General features: G+C 37.9%; 1 protein-coding gene across 1 annotated transcript in view; it reads right to left on the reverse strand.

The window, feature by feature from the left end:
* Positions 1 to 284: 284 nt before the first annotated feature.
* The window catches only part of LOC128687824 (sialate:O-sulfotransferase 1-like), a 272,949-nt gene continuing 252,142 nt past the window's right edge, over positions 285 to 21,091 (reverse strand). Inside the window, exon 10 of the mRNA XM_070083814.1 lies at positions 285 to 548. Coding sequence (XP_069939915.1) covers positions 329 to 548 — 220 coding nt within the window. The 3' untranslated portion in view covers positions 285 to 328. The remainder of the gene's footprint in view (positions 549 to 21,091) is intronic.

Consider the following 21,091-nt stretch of genomic DNA (forward strand, 5'->3'; position numbering starts at 1 on the left):
AGACTTTGCCGTCAACTTTAAAAGGTAACTTAATGCTCACGAACAAAAGAGAGTGGTTAGTCTGAGAAAATATGAACAGAAAATTAAGGACTCCTGAAAGGTAAATATTCAAGGTTAAGTCTCAAGAATAATTAGCTTTTCCCGGGAAAGAATTATTAGAATTATTTATATTATTTTATTTCCTTTTCACTTCTGTTATTTTATTTTGGTTACAATTATTGAAAATGTGAGCATTAACGCCACATCTCATATTAACACAAAATATAAGCAATCACACACAGGAAGTAGAGCAATAATAAGCTTGCAAAGCTATGTTTTATATCTACAATCAAGATTCTCTACTACGGAGGTTGTGGGGTATAAAGTCACTCGCCGGGAGTTGCGAGTAGCCGAGCACTAACAGCAGGCGATTGATTCTCTTGACGGCGTTGGCAAACCTTATCTTTTCGTCCTCCGTGAAAGGGTCCATGTACCTGTTAGTTTTCCTCTTGAAGGGCCCAGTCAGGTGCTTGGAGACGCAAGAGAGTCGTCCCTCGTCCACTGGAATCCTGGAAAGCAAAGGAGAACAGATCAAGGTGTTTCACTATTGGGAAGTTACATGAGGGATGAGTTTCACTACCACTTACCTATTTGCCACAACACTTGAGTGTTTATAATGCTTGGAGTAAATATATGATTTTCAAAACTTTTTAAGGCGAGAAATACATAGCTATGCTTTAGTTTCCATACTTCTTCTTTAAACATTGATGAAAAAGTGTTCTCTCGTGTAGTTAAATCAGATGGGAAATACCTTCACAAGAAGTACCAAGCTGTTTTGAACGTTTTGTGAACTGCAAAACAGTCAAGTTTCATATATTCGCTGCATTTCGCATTTCTTCATTATCGAACACAGAATCGGTTTGGCTACAGTTCCTCGAGGGACGTGACAAATTAATATTGGGTGTGATTTATAGGCTCCCAAACCTTGGTAGGGAGTACAATAAGCTGTCATGGGACGAAATTCATAAGGCATCTAGATATGAAAATGTTGTGATAATGGGAGATTTTAACTTTACACAAACTGATTGGAAGAATATGACAGGAAATCTTGAGTCTAGTGACTTTCTTGATACGGTTCAGGATTGCTTTTTAGAACAGGTTGTGACAGAACCAACTAGAGGAAACAATCTGCTTGACTTGGTTCTTCTCAACAAAGATTCACTAATTAATAATCTTGAGGTTAATGATGAGCTTGGGGAAAGTGATCACAAATCACTTAGTTTCAATATATCATGGAATTACCCAGATAACTACAATCATATCACTGTCCCAGATTTTCGCTTGGCCGACTTCATGGGACTGAAAAATTACTTGGGTGGGCTAAATTGGGATGCCCTGACTATGGGTCAGGTAGGTGATCTTGGTTGCCAATATGACGTTTTTCAGAGCATAGTTCTAGTTGCCCAGACAACTTTTGTTCCGAGTAGGGAAATTAGATCTAACAAAAATGATCCCAAATGGATGAACAATAGATTAAAACATCTCATTTGTCAAAAAAGAGGCATATATAGGCGTATCAAAAGAGGGGATGGGCAGTTAAGAAATCAATATATTCAATTAAAGAGAGAAATAAAGAAAGGAATAAGAAAAGCAAAAAGAGATTATGAGGCTAAGGTAGCAAGGGACTCAAAGACTAACCCAAAAGGGTTCTTTCAGGTATACAGAAGTAAGATTAGGGACAAGATTGGCCCACTTAAGAGTAACTCTGGTTAGATCACTGACAGTGATAAGGATATGTGTGAAATTCTAAATACCTACTTCCTCTCAGTTTTCACCAAGGAAAATACTAGCGATATTCCTAAAATAATAGATTACTTAAAACAAGATGATAATAAACTATGTACGATTGCGGTAACTAGTGACATGGTCCTCAGACAAATAGAGAAACTAAAACCTAACAAATCCCCAGGTCCTGATGAACTGTTTAAAAGGGTGGTAAAGGAATGTAAAGAGGAACTTAGCATACCTTTGGCTAATCTTTTTAACGTATCACTACAAACTGGCATAGTGCCTGATAAGTAGAAAATGGCAAATGTAATACCTATTTACAAGGCAGGTGACAGGTCCTTGGCTTCGAACTATAGACCAATAAGCCTTACCTCCATAGTGGGAAAATTTATGGAATCAATAGTTGCCGAAGCAATTCGTAGACATCTTGACAGGCACAGATTGATTAATGATTCGCAACACGGTTTTACAATTGGGCGTTCCTGTCTTACGAATTTACTAACTTTTTTCACTAAGGTGTTTGAGGAGGTAGATCATGGTAATGAATATGATATTGTGTTTATGGACTTCAGTAAGGCTTTCGATAGAGTTCCAGACCAGAGGCTATTGAGGAAACTTAGGGCACACGGAATAGGATGAGAAATATTTTCCTGGGTAGAGGAATGGCTGACAAATAGACAGCATTGAGTTTGCATAAATGAGGAGAAATCAGAATGGGGGCACGTCACAAGCGGTGTTCCTCAGGGGTCAGTGTTGGGCCCGTTGTTGTTCACAATTTACATAAACGACATAGATGAGGGAATAAATAGCGACATAAGCAAATTTGCTGATGACACCTAAATAGGCAGTCCAATTCATTCTAATGAGGACATTAGAGCACTCCAGGATGATTTGAATAGACTGACGCAATGGTCGGAGAAGTGGCAGATGCAGTTTAATATTGACAAATGCAAACTTCTAAATGTTGGACAGTTAAATAACCATGCCACATAAAAACTAAATAATGTAGATCTTAATACTACCGATTGCGAAAAGGATTTAGGAGTTCTGGTTAGCAGTAACCTAAAACCAAGATAACAGTGCATTAGTGTTCGCAATAAAGCTAACAGAATTCTTGGCTTCATATCTAGAAGTATAAATAATAGAAGTCCTCATATATATATATATATATATATATATATATATATATATATATATATATATATATATATATATATATATATATATATATATATATATATATAAAGACAAAATACATTGACAAAACATTCACAAAAATATACGATAGAAAGTAAAACAACATAGGTGACTCAGCGCTACATCTCGAATACTTCGTCCAGCTCCCCGGCGGTGGGCCGCGTGCCCAGAATGCTGCAGGCATTTCCTCTCTGGATTGCAACACTGAGTCTCTGAAAGAGGAAGCTGGTCGCCCTGTGGTCCTTGGTTTCTATGATGAGCTTTTCACCCAGCTCTATTAGGAACTTTAGAGCACACTTGCCCCATGCTCCAAGGGTCTCCGACCCTATTGGGATGAAGTTATAGCAAGGGGGAAGGTCTTCATATTTGCGGATCTTCTGGGTCTCCCTGTGGCTGGCAGCTCCACCCCCTTCCACTACGGAGTATGGCAAGTAGGTGTCTGACAATGTGGCGGCACATGTGTAGTCCCAGGCAATCTGCTTTCCATCCTTCCAAGGTAGCATAGTGGCTCCATCAGGACGCTTTTGACTTCCGTCAGACCTCTGCACTTGGGGTTCCCGTTGAGCTGGGCAACGGGCTGTGGCGAGGCTTCTCTTTATGATGTCATTGACCTCCTCATGCCTGGCATACTTCCCATCTGCTGTATATATATATATATATATATATATATATATATATATATATATATATATATATATATATATATATATATATATATATATATATATATATATATTTTATATATATATAATATAGGGAAGTACCACCTCTATGGATGGAATGGGGACCCTCATCCTCAGAGAAGACAATAAACGTACCTCAGGGAAAACTCAAGGTTCTCCCCGGAGCTGTTTGAATATTTTTTCTCCTACCACCCCCTATATTAGATATTCTATGTGAACATTTATTAATAAACAGAATACATTTACAGAAAAACATAAACATGAATACAATGGCACAATGTATCAAAGATCATGAATTTCCTCCAGCTCTTCCGAGGCTGGACGCAAGCCAAGTATGCAGTAAGCATTTCCCCTCTGGATGGCTATGCTGAGGCGCTGGAACATGAAAGTGGCTGCCCTTGGGTCCCTGGTGGTGTCGATGAGTCTGGAACCCAATTCTTTAAGGAAACGTGAGGCAATTTTTCCCCATGATCCCAAGGCCTCTGATCCCACTGAGACAAATTGATACTGTTGGCTTATGTCCTTGTACTTGCTGATCTTGTACTCCTCCCTGTGGTCAGCAGCTCCTCCCTGTCGCCCCACACTGTGATGGATATAGGTGTCAGCCAGTGTGGACATGCTAAGAGCTTGCCATTCTTCCAAGGATAGATGGCGATCCCATCGGGGCGGTTTGCTGGGTTGTGGGTATTGTTGGCTGCTAATGATCGGGGCTCCCTCTCGGCTGGGCATCCAGCTGTAGCAAGGGTTCTCTTAATGATGTCGTTGACCTCATTGTGTCTTGCATGCCAGCCCTTGGTTTTGGAACAGTTAAGACCATGTAGACGGTATTGGTCTGCTTGTGCTTCGCCGCAAATACACGTATATTCTGTGTGAATTGGGGCAGCAAGGCGCAGAGCCACTGCAATACGGAGGGTCTTAGGGTCGAGTCGCGTTCCCATTGCCGATATGGGAACTGTTTGGAGGAAGTCCCCGGAGTGATGTGCACTCACAGCCTGGAGATGAGCAATCTCCCTATCTGATGTTGCAGCCCTGAGCATGTTGGCAAGCACCTTTTCAGCGACTGGGCCCTCCCAGCTTGACTGTTTGTGAGCCAGTACTGCACTAGGGTTTGGTGCTGGAGCAGCAAGAGTCTCCCATTCAGTGATGGCACTGGCATAGCTAGGGTCTTCTATTCCTGCTGAATCACTGAGGGTATCAGGAAGAATTTGTCTTATCAACTCGTTTGATGCTATGAAAGAGGATAGGAAAGCTGGTAGAACAATCTGGGAGGATCTGCGTACTCCTAGCCCTCCAAGCCTGACCGGAAGCGAGGCTTGCAACCACTGTCCATCTTCAAGGGAAAGATTCAATACACTCTCTAGCATGGTCTTAAAGAGAGAGTCATATTCCTTGAGTTTTGGACTGCTGAAGGCTGGGAAGCATCTCAGAAAGTAGGTAAGTTTTGGGATTGACAGGCACCTGGTGAGTAGGTAGAAGGCATCGTGTGTGTCAATGTCTTTCATCCTGCTTTCCATCGTCCGGAGGTCTGAGACTTTTTTTTTTAGGATCAGATCGATGGCATTGGACCCAAGTGGAGCACCGAAGAGAGTGCTATTGGCTGGATCAATGGCTCGTGCTCCTGGTTAAACGGCACTAATATTCTGGATCATCTGTTGATTGGTAGAAACTATTTCACATTTGGTGGGGTTTAAAGAAAGGCCCAGGCTTTCTCCCATGTCTTTAATTTTACTGATGTCCTCTAGGAGAGATTCTGTTGTGCCAGCTAGGGTACCATCGTCCAGGAACCAGATATTGAGCTTGCTGGAGAGTGCTTCTTGACTTCCTGGATGACCAAACAGAATAGAAAGGGGGCGAGAGGGTCCCCCTGTTGCACGCCCTCATATGAGTCAATTTCATGGTCCCCAAACAATAGTTTGGAAGTCACACTATAATACGATTCTATGAAGGGATAAAGGGAAGGGAAGTTTCTATAAACTGCTTGGAGAGCAGCATCCCTTCTGACTGAGTTGAAAGCATTGGCAAAGTCCAATTTGACAAAGGCTTTTTCATCGGACATGTTTTTGATATATACTCGTGCTGCGTGGGCAGCTGCTTCACAGCCCTGTTGAACGCCGAAACCGAGCTGAGTTGGTTTTAGCATTGCAGCAGCTTCTTGACTCACCCTTCTTACTGCAGCCTTGGTGACTTGGCGCCGAAGGGTATTACCCACTGCAATGGGCCTGATTCCGCCATTATTTTTCCGCAGGGCACACAATGAGCCACCAAAGAAAAGGGGGTCTGATGGCCTCTGGGACACTGCCAGCCAGGCACAGGTTGGAAAATTTGATGAGTTCAGACAGCAGCCTCTCTGAATCCTCACCAAGTGCTGGACTGAGTATTTGTTTTAAGTGCTGAGGCCTTAAACCGGTGAAACCTCCTGCTGAGCCCTGTGGAAATGACATTGCAGCTTTATATACATCAGCATCCTGTAAGGTTAGATGTTCTTCGCCTGCTGCAATGTCAGGGAGGTCAATGTTGGTACTGGGAGCCCTGAGTGGATGTTTGTCCTTCAGAGCTTGCGCTGTGCTGACGTCCTTGGGAGCGATGGTATCCTCACTGGTTATAAGCCTCAGAGCTCCAATAGTATTACTCTCTTCTATTTTTTTGCTAATTTGGGCTCTGATTTTTGAGGCGTCGGGTGTCCTGTTGTTGGCATTTGCCCGGCGTGTGTTTGTCGCCCTAGGAGGCAGACGGACGAGGTTGTCATCCCTTGGGAATGCATTTATTGCCCTAATAACATGTGCTGCTAGTTACTTGTCCCTCCTTGGTGGGACAGCCAAACAGGCATTGCCATAAAGCAGCAAGTTGTGCCTGGATCTGTTGTTTGAAGAAGCATCGTTGACTTTCTTCAGAAGGTCAGTGAATTTGCTAGCAGCTTGAGGGCGAGCTGCTTTGGGGATGTGTGTCAGAGTCCTGGTGGATGTTAATTTGATTGCAGATTTGAGGTCCTCTGTAGAGGTGAAGTCACGGTAGCTGTTAGCCCTGTCTGCTGGGGGAGGCTCTTGGTTGTTCTCATTTGGAGCTCTCCTGGATCCTAGACATCCACTGTGTGCTCGAATGTTGCCAGTTCTGGGATTGGGTGCATATTCCCTGTAGCAAACCCGGCAGATGCCTCGTGAACGACAGCTTTGGCTCTGTCGTGAAGATTCCAGGGAACCCGCGACTACTTGTGACATTGCTGATATCGTGGGGGTGGGAGGGTGTTAGGACATAATTTAAATGAGTTCTTGTTAATTGACCAGTTTTACATATTCGGCACGACACACACACACACACACACACATACACACACACACACACACATACATACACACACACACGCACACACACACACACACACACACACACACACACACACACACACATATGATCCAAGGCAGCCAGCTTTCAGAGAGAAGGCTTACAGCTTTTCATCTCATCCCCTGCATGCATCAGCCTGAAAGCTGGCTGCCTTGGATCAAAGTCTAGCGCAAGCTGGACTCCAAGGTATTGGTCCAGTGTGGGTAGATTGGTAAAGCACTGCGTACCTTGTTCCAAGGTTCGTAGGTTCGAGTCTCCTACAGCCAGAGATCAGTGTTTGTGTATATTTCGCCTGCTCTTGCGAATTCCTTGCATTGTTAATATCTCTAGTAAGGCTGATGCATGCAGGGGCTGAGATGAAAAGCCTTCTTCCTGAAAGCTGGCTGCCTTGGATCAAAGTCTAGCGCAAGCTGGACTCCAAGGTATTAATCCAGTGTGGGTAGATTGGTAAAGCACTGCGCACCTTGTTCCACGGTTCGTAAGTTCGAGTCTCCTTCAGCCATATATATATATATATATATATATATATATATATATATATATATATATATATATATATATATTATAACACTGGCCGATTCCCACCAAGGCAGGGTGGCCCGAAAAAGAAAAACTTTCACCATCATTCACTCCATCACTGTCTTGCCAGAAGGGTGCTTTACACTACAGTTTTTAAACTGCAACATTAACACCCCTCCTTCAGAGTGCATTCACTGAACTTCCGATCTCCAGGACTCAAGCCCGGCCTGCCGGTTTCCCTGAACCCCTTCATAAATGTTACTTAGCTCACACTCCAACAGCACGTCAAGTATTAAAAACTATTTGTCTCCATTCACTCCTATCAAACACGCTCACGCATGCCTGCTGGAAGTCCAAGCCCCTCGCACACAAAACATCCTTTACCCCGTCCCTCCAACCTTTCCTAGGCCGACCCCTACCCCGCATTCCTTCCACTACATATTGATACACTCTTGAAGTCACTCTGTTTCGCTCCATTCTCTCTACATGTCCGAACCACCTCAACAACCCTTCCTCAGCCCTCTGGACAGCAGTTTTGGTAATCCCGCACCTCCTCCTAACTTCCAAACTACGAATTCTCTGCATTATATTCACACCACACATTGCCCTCAGACATGACATCTCCACTGCCTCCAGCCTTCTCCTCGCTGCAACATTCATCACCCATGCTTCACACCCATATAAGAGCATTGGTAAAACTATATTCTCATACATTCCTCTCTTTGCCTCCAAGGACAAAGTTCTTTGTCTCCACAGACTCCTAAGTGCACCACTCACCCTTTTCCCCTCATCAAATCTATGATTCATCTCATCTTTCATAGACCCATCCGCTGACACGTCCACTCCCAAATATCTGAATACATTCACCTCCTCCATACTCTCTCCCTCCAATCTGATATCCAATCTTTCATCGCCTAATCATTTTGTTATCCTCATAATCTTACTCTTTCCTGCGTTCACTTTTACTTTTCTTCTTTTGCACTCCCTACCATTTTCATCCACCAAGCTCTGCAACTTCTCTTCAGAATCTCCCAAGAGCACAGTGTCATCAGCAAAGAGCAACTGTGACAACTCCCACTTTATGTGTGATTCTTTATCTTTTAACTCCACACCTCTTGCCAAGACCCTCGCATTTACTTCTCTTACAACCCCTTCTATAAATATATTAAACAACCACGGAGACATCACACATCCTTGTCTAAGGCCTACTTTTACTGGGAAATAATTTCACTCTTTCCTACATACTCTAACTTGAGCCTCACTATCCTCGTAAAAACTCTTCACTGCTTTCAGTAACCTACCTCCTACACCATACACCTGCAACATCTGCCACATTGCCCCCCTATCCACCCTGCCATACGCCTTTTCCAAATCTATAAATGCCACAAAGACCTCTTTAGCCTTATCTAAATACTGTTTACTTATATGTTTCACTGTAAACACCTGGTCCACACACCCCCTACCTTTCCTAAAGCCTCCTTGTTCATCTGGTATCCTATTCTCCGTCTTACTTTTAATTCTTTCAATAATAACTCTACCATACACTTTTCCAGGTATCTCAACAGACTTATCCCTCTATAGTTTTTGCACTCTCTTTTGTCCCCTTTGCCTTTATACAAAGGAACTATGCATGCTCTCTGCCAGTCCCTAGGTACCTTACCCTCTACATACATTTACTAAATAATAGCACCAACCACTCCAAAACTATATCCCCACCTGCTTTTAACATTTCTATCTTTATCCAATCAATCCCAGCTGCTTTACCTCCTTTCATTTTACCTACTGCCTCACGAACTTGCCCCACACTCACAACTGGCTCTTCCTCACTCCTACAAGTTGTTATTCCTCTTTGCGCTATACACGAAATCACAGCTTCCCTATCTTCATCAACATTTAACAATTCCTCAAAATATTCTCTCCATCTTCCCAATACCTCTAAATCTCCATTTAATAACTCTCCTCTCCTATTTTTAACTGACAAATCAATTTGTTCTCTAGGCTTCCTTAACTTGTTATTCTCATTCCAAAACTTTTTCTTATTTTCAACAAAATTTGTTGATAACATATCACCCACTCTCTCATTTGCTCTATTTTTACATTGCTTCATTACTCTGTTAAACTTTCTCCTTTTCTCCATATACTCTTCCTTCCTTGCATCACTTCTACTTTGTAAAAACTTCTCATATGCTAACTTTTTCTCCATTACTACTCTCTTTACATCATCATTCCACCAATCGCTCCTCTTCCCTCCCGCACCGGTTTCCTGTAACCACAAACTTCTGCTGAACACTCTAACACTACATTTTTAAACCTATGCTCTCAATAGCCCATCTATCCTCCAATAGCTCTTTATATCTTACCCTAACTGCCTCCTCTTTTAGTTTATACACCTTCACCTGTCTCTTACTTACTGCTTTTATTTTCCTTGTATCCCATCTACCTTTTCTCTCACTGTAGATACAACTAGAAAGTGATCTGATATATATGTGGCCCCTCTATAAACATGTACATCCTGAAGTCTACTCAACAGTCTTTTATCTACCAATACATAATCCAACAAACTTCTGTCATTTCGCCCTATATCATATCTTGCATATTTATTTATCCTCCTTTTCGTAAAATATGTATTACCTATAACTAAACCCCTTTCTATACAAAGTTCAATCAAAGGGCTCCCATTATCATTTACACTTGGCACCCCAAATTTACCTACCACACCTTCTCTAAAAGTTTCTCTTGCTTTAGCATTCACGTACCCTACCACAATTACTCTCTCACTTGGTTCAAAGGTTCTTATACCTTCACTTAACATCTACCAAAATCTCTCTCTCTCCTCTACATTCCTCTCTTCTCCAGGTGCATACACGCTTATTATGACCCACTTTTCGCATCCAACCTTTACTTTAACCAACATAATCCTTGAATTTACTCATTCATATTCTCTTTTCTCCTTCCACAATTGATCCTTCAACATTATTGCTACCCCTTTCTTAGCTCTATCCTTAGCTCTAACTCTCTCAGATACTCCAGATTTAATCCCATTTATTTCTCCCCACCGAAACTCCCCTACCTCCTTCAGCTTTGTTTCGCTTAAGGCCAGGACATCCAACTACTTTTCATTCATAACATCAGCAATCATCTGTTTCTTGTCATCCGCACTACATCCACGCACATTCAAGCATCCCGTTTTATAAAGTTTTTCTTCTTCTCTTTTTTAGTAAATGTTTACAGGAGAAGGGGTTAATAGCCCATTGCTCCCGGCATTTTAGTCGCCTCATACGACACGCATGGCTTACTGAGGAAAGATTCTTTTCCACTTACCCATGGACAATAGAAGAAATAAGGAAGAACAAGAGCCATTTTGTATATATATATATATATATATATATATATATATATATATATATATATATATATATATATATATATATATATATATGTATGTATATATATATATATATAAATATATATATATATATAAATATATATATATATATATATATATATATATATATATATATATATATATATATATATATATATATATATATATAAATATTTATATATATGGAGAGAGAGAGAGAGTACCATATTATGCAATAATTATGTATCAGCTATATATTTGTATGTACATGTATATATATATATATATATATATATATATATATATATATATATATATATATATATATATATATATATATATATATATATATATATATATATATATATGCAATAAGATCACAGTAAACAGGTGATTTCAGAATATGCAAAACAACCACTCTGAAAGAATAGAGAAATTCCAAGCGCTATGCGCTTTCGTGTCTACTCACATTATCAAGGAACTATGAGATAGTTCCTTGATAAGGTGAGTAGTCACGAAAGTGCTTAGCGCTTGGAATTTCTCTATTCTTTCAGAGTGGTTGTTTTGCATATATATATATATATATATATATATATATATATATATATATATATATATATATATATATATATATATATGTATATATATATATATATATATATATATATATATATATATATATATATATATATATATATATATACATATATATGTATATATTTATATATATATATATATATATATATATATATATATATATATATATATATATATATATATATATATACATATACATACATATATATAGCTGATACAAAATTATTACATAATATGGTACACACTCTCTCTCTCTCTCTCTCTCCATATATATATAAACCTTGTACTGCCTCCAGAGACAGCACAATGTACGCATCACCTTACCACTTGAGCCAGTTATCCTACAAGAACCAAGCACACAGCACGTAGCTATGTGTATTTTTGACTTGGTCCGAGGACACTCGTGGCAGTGATATCACAAGGATTAATTTCAGGTTCATACTGTTTGAATACCCGTCTCAACAAGCAGTCTATGGACCAGCTAGCCACGCTAGCTGGTCCAGTGGCTAACGCGACGGTCTGGAGTTTTGAGACTCTCTGACCGCGGGTTCGAATCCCACCCGTGGTATGGTTTGTTTGCAATCGTGTCATTACGATTTCGTGAGTTATATATATATATATATATATATATATATTTATATATATATATATATATATATATATATATATATATATATATATATATATATATATATATATATATATATATATATATATATATATATATATATGGAAGTACCACCTCTATAGTTGGAATGGGGACGCTCATCCTCAGAGAAGACAATATATATGTCGTGCCGAATATGTAAAACTGATCAATTAGCAAAAACTCATTTAAAATTAAGTCTTTTCTAAAATTTTCTTTTATACGTTTAAAGATATATTTTTTTTCATTAAGGTTGGTGAAAAAATTTATAATTTTGCACCAAAAGAAAACTTACCTAACCTTTTTATAACAAGAGCAATTTGTTTTAACCTAACCCAACTAAATATATTTTAGATTTGTTTACAATAATTTAATACTAAACAAACACAGTGAAATATGTTTTTTTTTCGTTAGGTTCAGAATGATTTTGCCGAAACTACTGCATACACAAATTTTCACTTGTCCTATACGGCAAGATGAGCGTTGCTATTTAAGCCAAGATCGCAAGTTCTGCCTATTCGGCACGACATACATATACGTATATATATATATATATATATATATATATATATATATATATATATATATATATATATATATATATATATATATATATATATATACAACGTTTCACCCACACAGTGGGCTTTATCAAGTCAAATATATGTAGTAGGAGACAGGCTGAGCTTTATATATATATATATATATATATATATATATATATATATATATATATATATATATATATATATATATGTATGTATATATATATATATATATAGGATGGGGTCCACCTCTGGTGTAAATTGTGGGACCCATAGCCTCGGAGAAGTGGATAAAAAGGCTTCAAGGAAGAATATTTGGATTTCTTCCTGAAGCCATTTGAATATTCCACTTCCCCTACCACCCCATCTTTTGATATATATTTTTTTTTTTACTAATAGGAATATTTTATTACATAATATGGTACAGAAGATTTAAGAGATACATTGTTGATATAAAGGTGGCATATACGGTACATGTTGTTACGTGTGTATCACCGATTATAAGGCGAAAATCTCATCCAGCTCCTCAGAGCTGGGGCGCGTGCCCAAAATGCAGCAGACATTACCCCTTTGAACAGCCGCACTGTGCCGCTGGAACAGAAAACTAGCTGCCCTGGGATCCCTAGTTACCCTGATGAGTCTTTTTCCCAACTCCTTAAGGAATTTAGATGCACTCTTTCCCCATGAGCCAAGGGTCTTTGAGCCTATAGGAACAAACATATTATGATGGGCAAGTTCGCCATATTTTCTAGACTTTTGGGACTCCCTGAAGCTGGCAGCTGCCCCTCTTTCCTCCCTGTTGTATTGGAGATAGGTATCAGCCAAGGTAGATGCACATGTATAGTCCCACACCACCTGCTTCCCATCTGTCCAGGCTTGAAGGGTGATACCATCTGGACGCTTCTGGCTGCCATCAGATCTGCATAGTTGGGGTGGCTCCCTTACTGCTGGGCATCCAGCTGTTGTGAGGCTCCTCTTGATAATGTTATTAACCTCCTCATGTCTTGCAATCTTTCCCTCGGATTTACGGCACACAAGACCATGGTATCCGAATCGGTCTGCTGCTTCACTGCCACAAATACACCTGTGTTCGGCGAGAATAGGGGCGGCAAGTCGAAGGGCAACACCGATGCGGATGGTCTGTGGGTCGAGACGTGTGCCAAGGCTGGAGTTGGGAACAGCCAACAGAAAGTCCCCAGCATGAGGGGCTCTCACTGCCAGGAGGCGGGCTCTATCCTTCCCTGACACACTCTGAAGCATTGTTGAGGCAATATTTTCCACTATGGACCATCCCAGTGCGATTGTTTGTAGATATATATATATATATATATATATATATATATATATATTTATATATATATATAAATATATATATATATATATATATATATATATATATATATATATATATATATATATATATATATATATATATATATAATTTTTTTTTAAAAATTACCACCTCTATAGCTGGAATGGGGACCCTCATCCTCAGAGAAGACAATAAACCTACCTCACGGAAAACTCAAGGTTCTCCCCGGAGCTGTTTGAATATTTTCTTCTCCTACCACCCCCTATATTTATATTCTATGTGAACATTTATTAATAAACAAAATACATTTACAGAAAAAAACATAAACATGAATACAATGGCACAATGTATCAAAGATGATGAATTTCCTCCAGCTCCTCCGAGGCTGGACGTGAACCAAGTATGCAGCAAGCATTTCCCCTCTGGATGGCGACGCTGAGGCGCTGGAACATGAAAGTGGCTGCCCTTGGGTCCCTGGTGGTGTCGATGAGTCTGGAACCCAATTCTTTAAGGAAACGTGTGGCATTTTTTCCCCATGATCCCAAGGTCTCTGATCCCACTGGGACAAATTGATACTGTTGGCTAATGTCCCTGTACTTGCTGATCTTGTACTCCTCCCTGTGGTCAGCAGCTCCTCCCTGTCGCCCCACACTGTGATGGATATAGGTGTCAGCCAGTGTGGACACACAGGTATAGTCCCATGCTAAGAGCTTGCCATTCTTCCAAGGATAGATGGTGATCCCGTCGGGGCGGTTTGCTGGGTTGTGGGTATTGTTTGCTGCAAGTGATCGTGGCTCCCTCTCGGCAGGGCATCCAGCTGTAGCAAGGGTTCTCTTAATGATGTCGTTGACCTCATTGTGTCTTGCATGCCAGCCCTTGGTTTTGGAACAGTTGAGACCATGTAGACCGTATTGGTCTGCTTGCACTTCGCCGCAAATACACATATATGTCGTGCCGTATAGGCAGAACTTGCGATCTTGGGTTAAATAGCAACGCTCATCTTGCCATATAGGACAAGCGAGAATTTGTGCATGCAATAATTTCGCCAAGATCATTCTGAACCTAACAAAAAAAATATATTTCACTGTGAATGTTTAGTATTAAATTATTGTAAACAAATCTAAAATACATATTTATTTATATATACATATATATATATATATATATATATATATATATATATATATATATATATATATATATATATATATATATATGTATATATATATATATATATATATATTGTATATATATATATATTATATATATATATAAATAAATGGGATTAAATAAATGGGATTAAATCTGGAGTATCTGAGAGAGTTAGAGCAAAGGAAGGGATAGCAGTAATGTTGAATGATCAGTTATGGAAGGAGAAAAGAGAATATGAATGTGTAAATTCAAGAATTATGTGGATTAAAGTAAAGGTTGGATGCGAGAAGTGGGTCATAATAAGCGTGTATGCACCTGGAGAAGAGAGGAATGCAGAGGAGAGAGAGAGATTTTGGAAGATGTTAAGTGAATGTATAGGAGCCTTTGAACCAAGTGAGAGAGTAATTCTGGTAGGGGACCTGAATGCTAAAGTAGGAGAAACTTTTAGAGAGGGTGTGGTAGGTAAGTTTGGGGTGCCAGGTGTAAATGATAATGGGAGCCCTTTGATTGAACTTTGTATAGAAAGGGGTTTAGTTATAGGTAATACATATTTTAAGAAAAAGAGGATAAATAAGTATACAAGATATGATGTAGGGCGAAATGACAGTAGTTTGTTGGATTATGTATTGGTAGATAAAAGACTGTTGAGTAGACTTCAGGATGTACATGTTTATAGAGGGGCCACAGATATATCAGATCACTTTCTAGTTGTAGCTACACTGAGAGTAAAAGGTAGATGGGATACAAGGAGAATAGAAGCATCAGGGAAGAGAGAGGTGAAGGTTTATAAACTAAAAGAGGAGGCAGTTAGGGTAAGATATAAACAGCTATTGGAGGATAGATGGGCTAATGAGAGCATAGGCAATGGGATCGAAGAGATATGGGGTAGTTTTAAAAATGTTGTGTTAGAGTGTTCAGCAGAAGTTTGTGGTTACAGGAAAGTGGGTGCGGGAGGGAAGAGGAGCGATTGGTGGAATGATGATGTGAAGAGAGTAGTAAGGGAGAAAAAGTTAGCATATGAGAAGTTTTTACAAAGTAGAAGTAACGCAAGGAGGGAAGAGTATATGGAGAAAAAGAGAGAGGTTAAGAGAGTGGTGAAGCAATGTAAAAATAGAGCAAATGAGAGAGTGGGTGAGATGTTATCAACAAATTTTGTTGAAAATAAGAAAAAGTTTTGGAGTGAGATTAACAAGTTAAGAAAGCCTAGAGAACAAATGGATTTGTCAGTTAAAAATAGGAGAGGAGAGTTATTAAATGGAGAGTTAGAGGTATTGGGAAGATGGAGGGAATATTTTGAGGAATTGTTAAATGTTGATGAAGATAGGGAAGCTGTGATTTCGTGAATGGGGCAAGGAGGAACAACATCTTGTAGGAGTGAGGAAGAGCCAGTTGTGAGTGTGGGGGAAGTTCGTGAGGCAGTAGGTAAAATGAAAGGGGGTGAGGCAGCCGGGATTGATGGGATAAAGAGAGAAATGTTAAAAGCAGGTGGGGATATAGTTTTGGAGTGGTTGGTGCAACTATTTAATAAATGTATGGAAGAGGGTAAGGTACCTAGGGATTGGCAGAGAGCATGCATAGTTCCTTTGTATAAAGGCAAAGGGGATAAAAGAGAGTGCAAAAATTATAGGGGGATAAGTCTGTTGAGTATACCTGGTAAAGTGTATGGTAGAGTTATTATTGAAAGAATTAAGAGTAAGACGGAGAATAGAATAGCAGATGAACAAGGAGGCTTTAGGAAAGGGAGGGGGTGTGTGGACCAGGTGTTTACAGTGAAACATATAAGTGAACAGTATTTAGATAAGACTAAAGAGGTCTTTGTGGCATTTATGGATTTTGAAAAGGCGTATGACAGGGAGGATAGGGGGGGGGCAATGTGGCAGATGTTGCAGGTGTATGGTGTAGGAGGTAGGTTACTGAAAGCAGTGAAGAGTTTTTACGAGGATAGTGAGGCTCAAGTTAGAGCATGTAGGAAAGAGGGAAATTATTTCCCAGTAAAAGTAGGCATTAGACAAGGATGTGTGATGTCACCGTGGTTGTTTAATATATTTATAGATGGGGTTGTAAGAGAAGTAAATGCGAGGGTCTTGGCAAGAGGTGTGGAGTTAAAAGATAAAGAATCACACATAAAGTGGGAGTTGTCGCAGCTGCTCTTTGCTGATGACACTGTTCTCTTGGGAGATTCTGAAGAGAAGTTGCAGAGATTGGTGGATGAATTTGGTAGGGTGTGCAAAAGAAGAAAATTGAAAGTGAATACAGGAAAGAGTAAGGTTATGAGGATAACAAAAAGATTAGGTGATGAAAGATTGGATATCAGATTGGAGGGAGAGAGTATGGAGTATTCAGATATTTGGGAGTGGACGTGTCAGCGGATGGGTCTATGAAAGATGAGGTGAATCATAGAATTGATGAGGGGAAAAGGGCGAGTGGTGCTCTTAGGAGTCTATGGAGACAAAGAACTTTGTCCTTGGAGGCAAAGAGGGGAATGTATGAGAGTATAGTTTTACCAACGCTCTTATATGGGTGTGAAGCATGGGTGATGAATGTTTCAGAGAGGAGAAGGCTGGAGGCAGTGGAGATGTCATGTCTGAGAGCAATGTTTGGTGTGAATATAATGCAGAGAATTCGTAGTTTGGAAGTTAGGAGGTGGTGCGGGATTATCAAAACTGTTGTCCAGAGGGCTGAGGAAGGGTTGTTGAGGTGGTTCGGACATGTGGAGAGAATGGAGCGAAACAGAATAACTTCAAGAGTGTATCAGTCTGTAGTGGAAGGAAGGCGGGGTAGGGGTCGGCCTAGGAAAGGTTGGAGGGAGGGGGTAAAGGAGGTTTTGTGTGCGAGGGGCTTGGACTTCCAGCAGGCATGCGTTAGCGTGTTTGATAGGAGTGAATGGAGACAAATGGTTTTTAATACTTGACGTTCTGTTGGAGTGTGAGCAAAGTAACATTTATGAAGGGGTTCAGGGAAACCGGCAGGCCGGACTTGAGTCCTGGAGATGGGAAGTACAGTGCCTGCACTCTGAAGGAGGGGTGTTAATGTTGCAGTTTAAAAACTGTAGTGTAAAGCACCCTTCTGGCAAGACAGTGATGGAGTGAATGATGGTGAAAGTTTTTCTTTTTCGGGCCACCCTGCCTTGGTGGGAATCGGCCAGTGTGATAATAAATAAATAATATATATATATATACATATATATATATATATATATATATATATATATATATATATATATATATATATATATATATATATATATATATATATATATGTCGTGCCGAATATGTAAAACTGGTCAGTTAGCAAGAACTCATTTAAAATTAAGTCTTTTCAGAAATTTCCTTTCATACGTTTAAAGATATATTTTTTTCATTAATGTTATTGTAAGAATTTTTAATTTTGCACCAAAAGAATCTTAGAAAACTTACCTAACCTTATTATAACAAGAGAAATTTATTTTAGCCTAACCCAGCTAAATTTATTTTAGATTTTTTACAGTAATTTAATACTAAACAAACACAGTGATACATATTTTTTTCGTTAGGCTCAGAATAATTTTGGCGAAATTATTGCATACACAAATTTTCACTTGTCCTATATGGCAAGATTGACGTTGCTATTTAAGCCAAGATCGCAAGTTGTGCCTATTCTCCACCACACATATATATATATATATATATATATATATATATATATATATATATATATATATATATATATATATATATATATATATATATAGTTATATGTAGTTATATATAGTTATATATTGTGGGAGGGTTGCCTGATCCCATTGCCAATCCTCTAGTGACAGGTTCAGTGCCTTCTTAAAAGTTGATCTCAGGTGTGCGTCATATTCATCGAGTGTTGGGTTGTCAAAAGAGGGTGCACACCTCAAGAAGTAAGTGAGTCTTGGCATAGTAAGACACCTTGTGAGGAGATACAGAGCATCATGGGCATCAAGATCGCTTATTCTCTCCTCCATTCTCATCAGGTCATTCAATTTGTCCCTGAGGACAGTATCGATGGCCTGGTGACCCAGCGGTGCCCCCAAGAGGGTACTGTTGGACGGAGTTGTAGTTGAGACTTCTGGGAGGATTCTTCGCACAGCATTGATTTTTTCCTGGTTCGCTGTGATGATTTCACACTTGGAGGGATTGAGGATGAGTCCCAAGTCTTCTCCCTGTGTTTTCACCAGTTGTAGGTCCCCACGAGGGACTCTTCAGTACCTGCCAGAGTGCCGTCATCCAGGTACCAGATATTGAGCTCACTGCGTAGGCAGTAAGCTCAATATCATATATATATATATATATATATATATATATATATATATATATATATATATATATATATATATATATATATATGTCGTGCCGAATATGTAAAACTGGTCAATTAGCAAGAACTCATTTAAAATTAAGTCATTTCTAAAATTTTCTCTTATACGTTTAAAGATATATTTTTTTCATTAATGTTAATGCAAAAATTTTTAATTTTGCTCCAAAAGAATCTTAGAAAACTTACCTAACTTTATTATAACAAGAACAATTTATTTTAGCCTAACCCAACAAAATATGTTTTAGATTTGTTTACAATAATTTAATACTAAATAAACACAGTGAAATATATTTTTTTCGTTAGGTTCAGAATGATTTTGGCGAAATTATTGCATACACAAATTTTCGCTTGACCTATATAGCAAGATGAGCGTTGCTATTTAAGCCAAGATCGCAAATTCTGCCTATTCGGCACGATATATATATATATATATATATATATATATATATATATATATATATATATATATATATATATATATATATATATATATATATATATATATGTCGTGCCGAATATGTAAAACTGGTCAATTAGCAAAACTCATTTAAAATTAAGTCCTTTCAAAAATTTTCTCTTATACGTTTAAAGATATATTTTTTTCATTAATGTTAATGTAAAAAAATTTAATTTTGCTCCAAACGAATCTTAGAAAACTTACCTAACCTTATTATAACAAGAACAATTTATTTTAGCCTAACCCAACTAAATATATTTTAGATTTGTTTACAATAATTTAATACTAAACAAACACAGTGAAATATACTTTTTCCGTTAGGTTCAGAATGATTTTGGCGAAATTATTGCATACACAAATTTTCGCTTGTCCTATATAGCAAGATGAACGTTGCTATTTAAGCCAAGATAGCAAGTTCTGCCTATTCGGCACGACATATATATATATATATATATATATATATAAATATATATATATATATTATATATATATATATATATATATATATATATATATATATATATATATATATATATATATGTATATATATATATATATATATATATATATATATATATATAAATATATATATATATATATATATATATATATATATATATATATATATATATATATATATATATATATATATATATATATATATATATATATATATGCCGAATATGTAAAACTGGTCAATTAGCAAGAACTCAATTAAAATTAAGTCCTTTCTGAAATTTTCTCTTATACGTTTAAAGATATATTTTTTTCATTAATGTTGATGTAAAAATTTATAATTTTTCACCAAAAGAATCTTAGAAAACTTACCTAACCTTATTATAACAAGAAAAATTTATTTTAGCCTAACCCAACTAAATATGTTTTAGATTTGTTTACAATAATTTAATACTAAACAAACACAGTGAAATATATTTTTTTCGTTAGGTTCAGAATGATTTTGGCGAAATTATTGCATACACAAATTTTCGCTTGTCCTATATAGCAAGATGAGCGTTGCTATTTAAGCCAAGATCGCAAATTCTGCCTATTCGGCACGACATATATATATATATATATATATATATATATATATATATATATATATATATATATATATATATATATATATATGTATATATATATATATATATATATATATATATATATATATAGTTATATATATAGTT

This window comes from Cherax quadricarinatus, chromosome 10 (assembly GCF_038502225.1).
Source record: "Cherax quadricarinatus isolate ZL_2023a chromosome 10, ASM3850222v1, whole genome shotgun sequence".
Lineage (NCBI taxonomy): Eukaryota > Metazoa > Arthropoda > Malacostraca > Decapoda > Parastacidae > Cherax > Cherax quadricarinatus.